Source organism: Pelodiscus sinensis, chromosome 5 (assembly GCF_052426305.1).
Source record: "Pelodiscus sinensis isolate ZL-2025 chromosome 5, ASM5242630v1, whole genome shotgun sequence".
In the NCBI taxonomy this organism is placed as follows: Eukaryota; Metazoa; Chordata; order Testudines; family Trionychidae; genus Pelodiscus; species Pelodiscus sinensis.
In genome coordinates this window covers 42,000,657-42,012,974 of record NC_143056.1, presented here as the reverse complement: position 1 = coordinate 42,012,974, position 12,318 = coordinate 42,000,657, and the positions used below count along the sequence as shown (strand labels likewise).

At 47.6% G+C, this 12,318-nt stretch overlaps 1 protein-coding gene across 1 annotated transcript in view; it reads right to left on the bottom strand.

Annotated features, from left to right (window-relative positions):
• NOXRED1 (NADP dependent oxidoreductase domain containing 1) overlaps window positions 1-12,318 on the bottom strand; it is an 18,304-nt gene extending 5,986 nt beyond the window's left edge. Inside the window, exons 1-5 of the mRNA XM_006134816.5 lie at window positions 9,420-12,318; window positions 8,155-8,339; window positions 4,773-4,953; window positions 2,950-3,104; window positions 10-229 (exon numbers count right to left, since the gene is read on the bottom strand). Of these exons, the coding sequence (XP_006134878.3) occupies window positions 10-229; window positions 2,950-3,104; window positions 4,773-4,953; window positions 8,155-8,339; window positions 9,420-9,577 (899 nt within the window). The 5' untranslated portion in view covers window positions 9,578-12,318. The remainder of the gene's footprint in view (window positions 1-9; window positions 230-2,949; window positions 3,105-4,772; window positions 4,954-8,154; window positions 8,340-9,419) is intronic.

Here is a 12,318-nt window from a genome sequence, read left to right as displayed (position 1 = left end):
TTTACTTACTCTTCTTCAGTCAGGGAGGAGACAAAGGTTTGGTTGACAAAGTTCCCACACACAAACCGTGGGCAGGAGGTCTTTTCTGCACAGATGGGGCATTGCTTGGGGAAACATACATCATTCAGTAACTTCAATGCCTGCTGGTGGGGCAGGTGCCGCCACATACAACTGTTCAGGGCTGCATAGAAAACTGCCTCCAACCATTTGCCAGTGACAGCAATTCTCTCTGCATAACAATCAGAGAACAAATTTTGTCAGTTATCACTACATACACTCGTAAGCAGGGTCAGGGTAAACTCTACCCTGACATCTGGTGGTGAACTGTGGCAAGTGGTGCAAAGAGACTTCAGGGGCCGATCCCAATTTGAATAGACACACCCACCCTGTCTAGTATGTGCTCACAGCAGCCCAAATGGTCATGTTGGCCACTGTGGGACCCCCAGTCTCTGTTATTGAGGTGGGGGGGATAAAAGTGTTGTTACCCTGATTATATGAATCAAGGACAATGGAATGGTGGAACTGTTTATGACAGAGGGATTCGCCATAAACTAAGTAGCACTCGCTAGACAAGGGGCATGGGTTCCAAAACCAGTCAAATTGAGAAAGGCTGGGGACAGGTCTCTGTACCTAGTGGTGGGGCCCTGTCTGAGGGCCCAAGGAACACTGATTACACACCCTTTTCTCTCCACTGTGGAATATCAGAATTAATTTGGATTCTGTTGGGAGTCTAGTTGTGATCTGTTGAGCATTAGTGCTGAAGCTCCTCTGTTCTGAGCTGAAATCGCTGTGGGGGAGCCTGGTGCTATAGTGCAGACGGAGCTGAAATCATTGTTGCTGAGGGAAGCCTGGCGCTATAATGCAGAAGGAGCTGAAATCACTGTTGCGGAGGGGAGCCTGGTGCTGAGCTGCTGGGTTACTAGCAGAGCAGCTTGCAAGGGACAACTAGCAAGCGCAGGTGGACAGCAGAGCGGTTTGCCAGACAGCGGGTGCGGGCAGACAGCAGACGGGGACAACCTGTGGCAGCAGACAGCCAGCCAGTGGGGCAGCAGCAGCAGACGGGGACAACCTGCGGCAGCAGCCAGCCAGCCAGTGGAGCAGACAGCCAGCGGAGCAGCGGCAGGAGCAACCAGCTGGCAGCCAAGGCCATGGACTGAGACGGCTGGCAGAGTGACTCGTGTGGACAGCAGCAGAACCCCACAGAGAGGCAGCAGAACCCCACAAAGAGGCAGAGCCATCAGCGTGCTAAGCTGCTGGGTTACTAGCAGAGCAGCTTGCAAGGGACAACCAGCTAGTGCAGGTGGACAGCAGAGCGGTTTGCCGGGACAACCAGTGGGACGACCGGTGGGTGCAGGCGGACAGCAGAGCAGCTGGCGGGGACGACCTGCGGGTGCGGGCAGACAGCAGAGCAGCTAACCTGCGGCTGGTAGGAGTGGCAGCAGACAGACAGCCAGTGGAGCAGCAGCAGGAGCAACCAGCTGGCAGCCAAGGGCGTGGACTGAGATGGCTGGCGGAGTGACTCGTGTCGACAGCGGCAGAACCCCACAGAGAGGCGGAGCCATCGGCGGCCACGTAAGGTGCATCGATCCCCGCCCCTCCAGGTTGGGAGGGTGAAACCCTGCCGGGTGAACTTTTGAACCCTGGGGCGGCACTAACCCAGGGCAGAGACTTTTGGGGTGTTGGACTTTTGGGGATTTGTGGCTGGGGGGAGGGCCTTTGCTGATGCTTGGTCTGTAAATCCGAGTTGTGGTGTTTTCCCAATTTAATGCTGATGTCGGTTACCTCATGTTATAAAAGGTTTGCTGCTATACTGAGGCTCTGTGCTTGCGAGAGGGGAAGACTTGCCTCTTTGAGGCACCCAGAGGTATATGTAAGATTTCCCAGGTCACTGGGTGGGGGCTCAAGCCGGTGTTGTATTACCTTGTTGCCCTTGCTGCTATTTACTCGGCCTGGCAGAAGGGTTACACACTGATGTATAGGAAACAGCAGAGATTTTTTTTATATCTCTTCCAATCTTGTTCTCAGTCAAAAAAGAGTCAGAATGGCAATAGCTCTACAATGTGCTTTTTTATAGGCAAAAGAGGAGAGATTCAAATCCAATAAGTAATAATAATATGCTAGCTTATATCCATCTAGGACATTTCAGCCCAAAGTGCTTTACAAACTGTGTGTAGTGGAACCACTCATTCACTGCAGCTGTCAGTGTGGTGGAAACTAACCGTTTAAGACAGGAAGTTAAGAAGAATACCATATCCAGGTGAAACCATGGAAGAGATGGGAGACTCTTGTGGTGGCAAGGTAATTTTCAAGCTGGAAGTTAGTCAAGGTGGACACCAAAATACTGATTTAGTCTTGATCTACTCCACCAAAAGGCCTCTTATCCCCTGTTCGCAGCTTTCCCATCTGAGCGCACCAAAGCTCCTACTAGCTCACCAAAGGAAACGATGGCTCTCAGGAGGGTCAGACAAGAGTTCCAGAAGCACATAGCATACACTACACACACAGACAGAGAGAAGTCTTCTTCACAGTAATTGTCCTGACTGTAACACTGGGGCACTGAAGTACCTGCAAACTCTTTAACAAAATCAGACAAGATAGAGATGAAAAAGATCTTCGAGGTCACTTACTCCATCTCCCTGCCCATGCAGGACTGGTCTCTACTTGATGTTAATTCTGAGTTTTGTCCAGTCTAGTTCTAGCTAGCCAGTGACAGCGCTGACAACATTTTTATTAGGAGGTTTTTCTTTCACACGCTGCATTTCCAAATGACTGTTCTCATTCAGTGCTGCTCAGTCAGGATAGAAACTGACTAGCTATTACTCTATATACCCAGCACTGTTCACTGATTACTTGAGCTAGGACAGGCTCAGAGTAGTGTGAATGTGAAGCAAAGACATTGTTTCTAACACCACAGGAAAACATCTGCCAAGTGAGGAAAAATACATTTACCTTTGGTGTTACAGGGACAGGTAGCCTGTATAATAATAGGGTCTTGGAGTGCAGCTCTGATCGTCCCATTTGTCCCCCCCACATTCTCTAAGTCTCTGATATTGCATTGGTACTGTGGCCTCAGGATAGCACTGTAGGAAAGGAGTTGCTTCAACCTGAAAGCAAAGTCAGTCAAATAACTAACTCAGAAGTATCCAGTGCCCAGAGTGGCATACCAAGAAAGAATAAAAGTACATTTTTATACCATTCATTCTAAACTCTGTTTACAGTATCCCTAACATGCAGCCCCTCCCCCCATTGGACAACATGTGGCAATAAGGGTGTTATAGCCAGACACAAAGGCAAATCTTTGCTCTTATGGTAAGTCAATGTCCACACAGGTGATGGGTCTTTAAATTGAAGATCCTGTCTGAAAGAACCACATTCAGCAAAGTGCAGGGCACCAAACACTAACCAGAGGAGGCTGAGTCAGTGCTGCTAGGATTCTAACCTGAGTATGTGAGAGCTAGAACATTTCACACAATATCTTGGGCTTAGCAAGTATTTTTGGTTGGCTGTTTGGTTGAAAACAAGTGAGTCTGTGCTATATCTTGGTCCAATATTGATAAAACTCCACCAACTAGGATTTGGCTCTTTATCCTTTCTTACTTGGATAAAGTCACTTCCATATCTTTCAGAATAATAGAAATCAAGAAAAAGACTGGGTGCTCTAGAGGCCAGTAATAGGACATTAGCTCTTCATTGCTAGGATCCTGATTTAAATCCAGCCCATCCCAGTAGTTATTGAAAGGTATGCCCAGGAGATGGCTATCAGTAGCCTGTATAAAATGAGATTAAAATGGGTCTAAGCATTGTTCCTACTGTAGCGGTATGTCTAGACCACATGTCGCCAGAGGGATGTAAATTAGACATACCGAAATTGCTAATGAAGCAGGGATTTATATATCCCCCGCTTCATTAGAATAAAAGTGGCTGCTGCTTTTTGCTGATGCGGCACTTTGCCAGCAAAAAGCGGCAGTCTAGACTGGGATCAGTTGACAAGGAAAGCCTTTTCCAACTGATCCTGTAAACCTCATTGCACAAGGCATAAGGGATCAGTTGGAAAAGGCTTTCCTTGTCGACCGATCCCCATCTAGACTGCCACTTTTTGCCAGCCAGGTACCATGTCGGCAAAAAGCGGCGGCCACTTTTATTCTAATGAAGTGGGGGATATTTAAATCCCCGCTTCACTAGCAATTTTGGTATGTCTTATTTACATCCCTCTGGCGACAGAGGGATGTAGTCTAGACATACCCATGATGTCTACAGCACAAAGAACCTTGTTACATTTATTCCCTTTTTAGCCATTTCAGCAGAGCAGCCAAGAACTAAATGGGCCACAAAGGCTGAACTTCTCCAAGTATCACCATCTCAATCAGTCAAAAATCCTAGGTCAGCCCCCCTTCCCCAATCATGCAGTGAATTTAAAATCATTCATTTGTTTTATCTGTTACTTCACGTTACCTGCTTTTTATTTCTGGCCTCCTGAGGTTTGAGCCCTAGGGGACACACAGGACTTGTTTCAAACTTTTCAACCATGAGAACTAGAAATTTACTTAAAAAAAAGCTGAAGTTCTCATGTATTCTCATGTACACATGGCTGTAGAGGCTGGAGCTTTAAGAAAACCATCAGATATTGTGCAACTTGTGATAAAATCATGAGAGCTAGCAGCACTGTTGTCCACGTGCCAGGTCAACACATTGGCAGTATTTGCCTTGTGTGTGCACAAATCAAGGGATTTAGTGTGCTGCGCTATCAAACCAGAACTTACAATCAATACTACCTGGGCAACGGAACAGCAGTGACTAGGCTGTACACAATGCAGGGCTCCCGAAGATAACTGTGAATTTCTGAGCAGATGTGCTGCAGATGACATGGGAGGCAACAAAGAAACACAATGTCTGCCCAGGCCACGAGTTGGCCGTTGTCATAAAAACATTCAACTCCCAGCTGCTGGAACTCTGCTAAAGAAGACACAAAAAAAGACAATCACCTCCCCAGCACCAACAAGCCAGGAGCAGCAACTAGTTAGTCTGCACCATCCACACTGGTGTAGGGTCATCATGGTGTTTGCTCTCAGGCACCATTGGTGAGGGATGAGAGGCATGCATCAACCCATCTAATAAGGGGGGCAATCTAGCTCCTCTCACCAGACGGTCCTTAAGAGCTTAATTAGCAGCTACCCATTAACATTACTGATGCACAGCCCATGGCAGCCAAGTTACAGAGAAATAAGCCTCTCTGCTAAGAATAAATATTAAGAAAGTGTGGTTGTTTGGCACTGTTTCATGAATATTGATTAAACTTTTAACTGGATCAGCCAAGCCTCAGGATCTGGCTGATTTTCAAGATCTATAAAAAGCCATTTAATAATACCTTTCCCTCCCCCTCCCCCCATTTTTGAGAGGGTTTATTGTTTTAAGCAGCTCCCTGCAGGACAGTTATCCTCTGTTCATCTTGGTTTATGAGTCAGTTTTACGTGGCATTTGACATTTTGCATGCAATTATGATCTATAAAATTGCACTTTTCATTTTGTATTTTTAACATTTTGGAGTAACGAGAGAAAGGAACATCTTGTACTACTGAACCTACAATTATAGACTGAGGAGAGACCCTGGCAACAGAGGTTTTTCAGGTCAACACAGATATTGATTTGGAGAGCTATTTTATCCATCAAGTGAATATTTAACATGCAAGTGTTGGTGTCGCAGCCACTGAGCAATGATGGGAAAAACTGCTGGGGAGAATTTAGAAGAGTGCAGCAAAAACAATAAGGGGCTGGTGGGTCTGACTTCTGAGGAAAGATTAAAGCAGCAAAATATGTATCACTTATAATGATAACTAATGAGGGGGGAACAATAGCTCTCTATAAATATCTGAAGGCTGTAAATCCCACAGAGGAGGTGTGTTGGTTAGGGTGCTCTAAGGAGGTATTATAGAATAATGAAGTTAAATTTAAAAAAAGTAGGAAAACATAGAATTATCAACATTTCCTAATGCTAACAGCCTATGGAATAAAAGTCTCAGGGGGTAGCCATGTTAGTTTGTAACTAAAAAGTCTTAAACAACGAATGAGCTTATAGCACCTTAGACACTAACCAAAAAATGTAGATAGTATCATGAGCTTTTGTGGGCACAACCCACTTCTTCAGATGTCAAATAGGGAGCAAAGGGTCCAGGGTACAAATATATAGCAGAAAAAGAGGGGGAGGAAAAAACCCTGTCAGTTATAGTGTCTGCGCTAAATTAGACTATTAAATTGTGCCCGATACTCAGCTTTTGATGTCATTTGGGTGTTGAATGTAACCGCCCATCCAAGATGTATCTTTGTTCAATTCTTGCGTGAATGTGTCAAATTTGCGTATGAAGGCCAGTTCCGCAGACTGTCTCTAGCTGGTAAGAAATCTGTTGGGGAACATTTTAACTTGCCCAGACACTCACTACTGGATCTAAAAGTGGCTATCCTCTTACAAAATAAATTCAGGAACCAGCTGAGAGAAAATCTGAGAAACTGGCCTTCATATGCAAATTTAACACATTCTGTTGTCTGGTGGGCCAGCGGCCGCAGTTATGGCCATGCTAATCAATGCTGCCCGAGGGCCCCACCGTGCCTTGCACCCATCCCGCCGCTCCATGGCCATCACAGCATCTCCGAGCCTACCTTACTCTCTGTAGTTGCTTTCACGTGGCTGAGAGAGCTTGTTGATACAGATGACACTGATATCATCATTCTGTTGCCCAGCAGGAACATTCTGCCGCCCACCATATCAACCCAGCCCTGCCCTGCCAATTCAGACCACCAGCTGCACCTTGCTCCCTGCCCCCACACCATAGGTGTTATCACGTCATCAGCATCAACAGGCTCTCTCAGCAAAGCGAAAGCAGCCAGAGAGAAGAGAGTTGTTACGCATAGTGGCCAGACAGAGGGGGGTTGCTGTGTGTAGCAAGCAGGGGGCACATCCCCCTAGTTCTACTATATATCTGTATATCTATATATTTGTCATCTGAAGAAGTGGGTGGTACCCACAAAGCTCATGATACTATCTGTATACAGGCAGTCCCCGACTTACGCGGATCCGACTTATGTCGGATCCGCAGTTACGAACGGGGCTTTTCTCGCCCCGGAGGACACAGACTGCGGGACCTCGTGGTCCCGCCGCCCGTGTACTCCGGGGCGAGAAAAGCTGCTCTGCGTCTCCCTGGTCTGCAGACCAGGAAGACGCGGAGCAAAGCCGCGGAGGGGCTCGGGCAGCCTGGGCTGTCCCGCCGCCGGCTTCCCCCCAGGCTTTGCAAAGTACTAAAATACAGGCAGTCCCCGGGTTATGTACAAGATAGGGACTGTAGGTTTGTTCTTAAGTTGAATCTGTATGTAAGTCGGAACTGGCGTCAGCCGCTGCTGAAACTGATCAGTTTCAACCGCGGCTGAATCTGGACGCCAGTTCAGACGCCCGCGGAGGGGCTGGGGCTGCAGGGCAGCTCAAGCGCGCCTGGGCTGTCCCGCCGCCGGCTTCCCCCGAGGGGAAAGTCTGGGGAGAAGCCGGGGGGAAAGCCGCTCATCAGTTTCAGCAGCAGCTGACTTGGGTACGCCTGGGTTTCTTAAGTTGAATCTGTATGTAAGTCAGAACTGGCGTCCAGATTCAGCCGCGGTTGAAACTGATCAGTTTCAGCAGCGGCTGACGCCAGTTCCGACTTACATACAGATTCAACTTAAGAACAAGCCTACAGTCCCTATCTTGTACATAACCCGGGGACTGCCTGTATTTTAGTCAGTCTCTAAGGTGCTACAGGACCATTCATTTTTTCAAGTCTATTTTCAAGTTAAAATAGATTTTCAAAAGAAAAGAGTAAAGACTCCTTTGTTTCAGTTTAGGGCTGGTTAAGAAGTGTACATAAAAATGGTTTTTGATGGATTTTTGTGTGTGGAAAACTTTAATTAGCTGAAAAGTGTCTGCTTTCCACTGAAAATGTTGAGCTCTTGTTTTTGAATATAGTCTAATATTTTCTGTGGAAAAAAAATTCTGACCAGCTCAAGTTAGGACACTGAATATGAAGTCAGTCAAAGAAGGAATGAACCCACTAGATGAGTTTTCCAGTGTCTGGGGTACTTGGCTTAGATATGCTAGGTCTTTTCCCATTCAAATTCCCATGATTCAATAGCTCTTACACAGAGTCTCTGGCCTCCTGGTAGACATGTGGATATTCTGAGCCAAAACGCCACTCAGCTCCAGTAGTGCCCTCACCAGCTGCTTCCCAATGTGGCCTCCGCCAATAATCCCAACCTTCAGGCTTTCACTGCCCATGGATTCTTTGGAGGAAATCAGCGAAACCTTCCCTCTGTCCTCTTTCTTCCTGAGAAATGACACACAGAGCTGGCATCACCCCACCAGGAACTAGAATGTATCCATTACCCAGAAACTGGGCACTACACTGTCCTCCTTAGGAAGAAACCACTGACCAGATTTTCCTGAAAGGAGAGAAAACTTGTCCCATGCTACGTATTCATTCCCATTTCTAAAACATAAAAGCCAGTGACAGCCCCATCCTCCCCACAAGCTCCAGTTACTCCTTTCCAAGATTTAAAATTCCCATTGATCATTACCTAAATTCACCTTAGATCCTCTGCTAGGTACCCACATCACCATAATCCAGTCCTACCCCACTTCTGAATCACCCCATATAACAAATAACCCTATCCATCCCTTACCAAGTCCACTCTTCAAATCCTCATGAAGAAAAGGGGAGTTCTGCAGTATGTGCAGAAGGGTCACAGGTTTCTCGCAGGAATGGGAGTAGATTCCAGACCCTGAGAGGCCCTCATGGAAGACACCCCCCAGCAGCTCCTTCCTTCAACATCAAGGAGCTACAACTCAAAAACCCCTTGTGACCACATTTGCAGTAATATGGTCTGGGGAGAGACAACATGAGCACAAGACATTTAGGGCTCCAAAGGGCAATATCTACACCTTGAATTCCATCCACTAGCCCACAGATTCACATCTGAAAGGAATGGTCACAGTCACCTCACCCAGAACAGAAGGGGAAATCTCACAGGCTCAGGGGATTGGGAATGAAATATGGAGTCTTCCACCCTCCAGGGCATCCAGACTGACAGGAACCAAGACACCTCATTACACTCTGAAGATTTCCTTAACCCATGCTGAATTAGTGAAAAGGGCCTCCACATCATAAAATTATACCACCACATCTTGAACTAACTGGCCTTCTTGTTGACAATTCAACTCTTCTCTCACTCCTCTTCTTTCCACCAGAAGAGAACTAAGGTCTATTGGTGAAGGGAATTTTGCCAGTTAGCCTGGCTGCCGTTTTTCTGAGGATTAATGGAGGCCTTCAGTCTCCAGGCCTGTCAAGCCAGCTCCTTTCATCAGCACTGAGAAACATTAAAGGAAAGGACACTTATTTCAGTCTTACCTGAGAACACAGAGGAGCTTGCAGAAGAAAACAGCATGGGCACACGCATTCACCATCATCCCCTTGCAGCGTCTTCTCAGACACAATAAAGGCTGCTTGCTTTCTTCCGCTGCTTGCTCAGACTGAAGGGTCTTCAAATTCTCCGTGATATGAGACATCGTGGCCCTGAATGAGAACCTTCAGCAATGAGCACCAGTTAGAAGACTGACCCAGAATCCATCAGTTTGGCATTGCAGCCAATCCCCATGGAGAAGGGGCAGCAAATATGACGCATCACCAGTAGGAAGGAAGAAAGGAAGGAAGAACAGAAAAATCCCAACATGGAATGCAGCAGAACCTGAGATCAAGATGGAGCACTACATGCTGGGACTAACATTTCCATGGAGCTACAATCTAATTCATTACAGTATAGGAGTGTAGCTGTGGCTGGCTAGAATTGGCAAGCTGCTGATACAGCACTAGGAAGGATGTAGTTTGGGCTGCTCCTTATTGACAGGTAATACAAAAACTAAGCCAAGGAGAGCAGCTCTAGCCTCCAAATATTATATCTTTCATTCATCACCAGCGTGAGTTGTGTCAGCAATGGGTGCCCCAACATCCTCAGCTTCCTACCCTCCCACCCCTGCTGCTGAGGTGATGTGCAATCATCTCCCTTCCTTCCTTCTGTATCTCTCCCCTCAGCATGAGTAGCTGAACAGCTTTTAGGTCTCAGCATACAGTCTGGTATTTTTGTTGCCGGAGGTCAGAGCCTCACCAGAGCCACACATGGCTTTCACAGGAGCAGCATGCAGTCTCATTGCAAAGCACATCACATTGCAAACACAGGACCCTCTGGTTGTTACCAATTTTAGACAAAGTTTTGAGCACCCCTGACTCCAAATGAAATGAAAGAGCTCGGTGCCTTCTGGACTCGGACCCATATCGTGGAGTCACCATTCCAGTTCATTTGACAGTGATGGGAAGCTTTAGACATTGAGTAAACCACTTCTTCAAGCTGCTTCTTTTTCAGGGAAGCAGACAGCTTTTTGCATCAGTTGGCCTAGCAGCCCAAGGCCCACCCATTCTCCTACTTAAGGACTGCAGTCAGTCATTGCCTCAGTGGCCAGTATGGGGGGCTACTGAGCAACAAAAGGCACTTCCCTCCTCTTGTCCCAAGGGCTGGGAGCTGCGCCTGTGCCCACCAGAAACTGATCCTGAAAATAGGCCTAACTACACAAAGATAATGCAGCAAGGATGGGGCATTCCTATGGGTTTCTCCAGCACTCCTTTCTCAGGCAAAGCACCCACTGAGTAGGGGAGGCTGGATATTGCCAACGATGCCCTCCTCCCACAGCAGGCCTGATGCACCAAGTCAGACCCCAAGACTCTCCAGTTATAAGCAAATTGCTTTGTTTATAACATCACAAAAAACAAAGAGCCTGTTCCTGAAGCTGTTACTCCCATGACTAGCCCTATTGACTCCGATGGCACTATAGCATGAGTAAGGAACACTCAAGTGAATAACTCACAATCAGTGTTCCCTTTAAGATGAGTACTTGAGCAGCCACCTAAGAGATTCAAATTCCATCCAGCTGATTAACACAGCGCCAACTGCACCCACAGCTGGCAGCATGTGTTTCCACTGGAGTAGACATCTGTACTCCAGATGTGTTTTGGTGCACATAACACAATTTATTCCACACATGGATGGAAAAAATAGAGGGAACATTGTTCACAACCACTGTGCACTTTCCATTGTCTGAATGTTGTATTTTGTCCTGCCCCCAGCTGAAGTGCTGTTGAGAAACCACCCGTCATCAAGCAGGAAACAGCCCTTCTTGCATAAACTCAAGCCTCAGCAGCCTCCTGGATCTCCCACAAGCTGAGACCCTTGAACAGCTGCCTCCGTGCTGTTCTCAACAACAGGCAACCCCCTAGTCTGGAGCCAGGCAACTCAGCACAAACAAGTGAGTTGTCATGGCTATTGCTTAGTTACCAAATGTCCCTGTTAGAACCTAGCTGTTTGCTTAAGACCCCAGACCCTTAAAGGGCCAGGACCACATCATCCATCCCACAGAGAATGGGCAAAAATAAGAGTCATGAGTAAGGTAAAGATTTTGTCATGGGTATGCATAGTAAAAGTCACAGATAGGTCACAGGAAAATAATCAAAAATTCACAGACGCCTATGACCTGCCTATGACTTTTACTCAAAATGGGCTGGGGGGGGGGGAGGCAAGAGGGATGACTGAGCCCAAACCCTGCTGCAGGAGGGGAGCAGGGTGCAGCATCTGCTCTTTGCGATTATGGTGGCTAAGTGTCTGGTTTTTGCCTGGAACATCTGGTCAAAAAAACGACTCTGGTGGCTCTAGTCAGTGCTGCTGACCAAGCCATTACAACTCTGGTTGGTGGAGCTGGAAGGCCCTACCTGACTCTTTGTGGCTCCCAGAAGCAGCAGTTAGACCCGGAGGCTTTGAGGCACAGAGTGGCTAGGGGACTCTGTGCTGCCCTTGCCCTGTGTGCTGGCTCCACAGTTCTCATGGGCCAGGAACCAGAGCCAATTGGAGCTGCAGGGGTGGCATCTGCACACAGAGTCAGGGTGTGCAATGCTGAGCCTCCTAGCAGCCTTATGCCTAGAAGCCCACATCCCAACATCTTGCCCAATCCTGGATCCCCCTCCTACACCTAAACTCTCCTACCCAGCCTCCTTCCCTAGCTCTGAATTCCTTCCTTTACCTTGAACCCCTCATTTCAGTCACTACAGAATCCACATCCCCCAGCTCAGGGCCTGTCCCCCCTTCCATCTCCCAACCCCCTCTTACATGCCCAACCATTTGGCTCCATACACCCCAGCCCAGAGCCCTCTCCTGCACTCAGGACCCCACATTGCAGGCCCCACCCCAGAGTCTGCACCCTCTCCT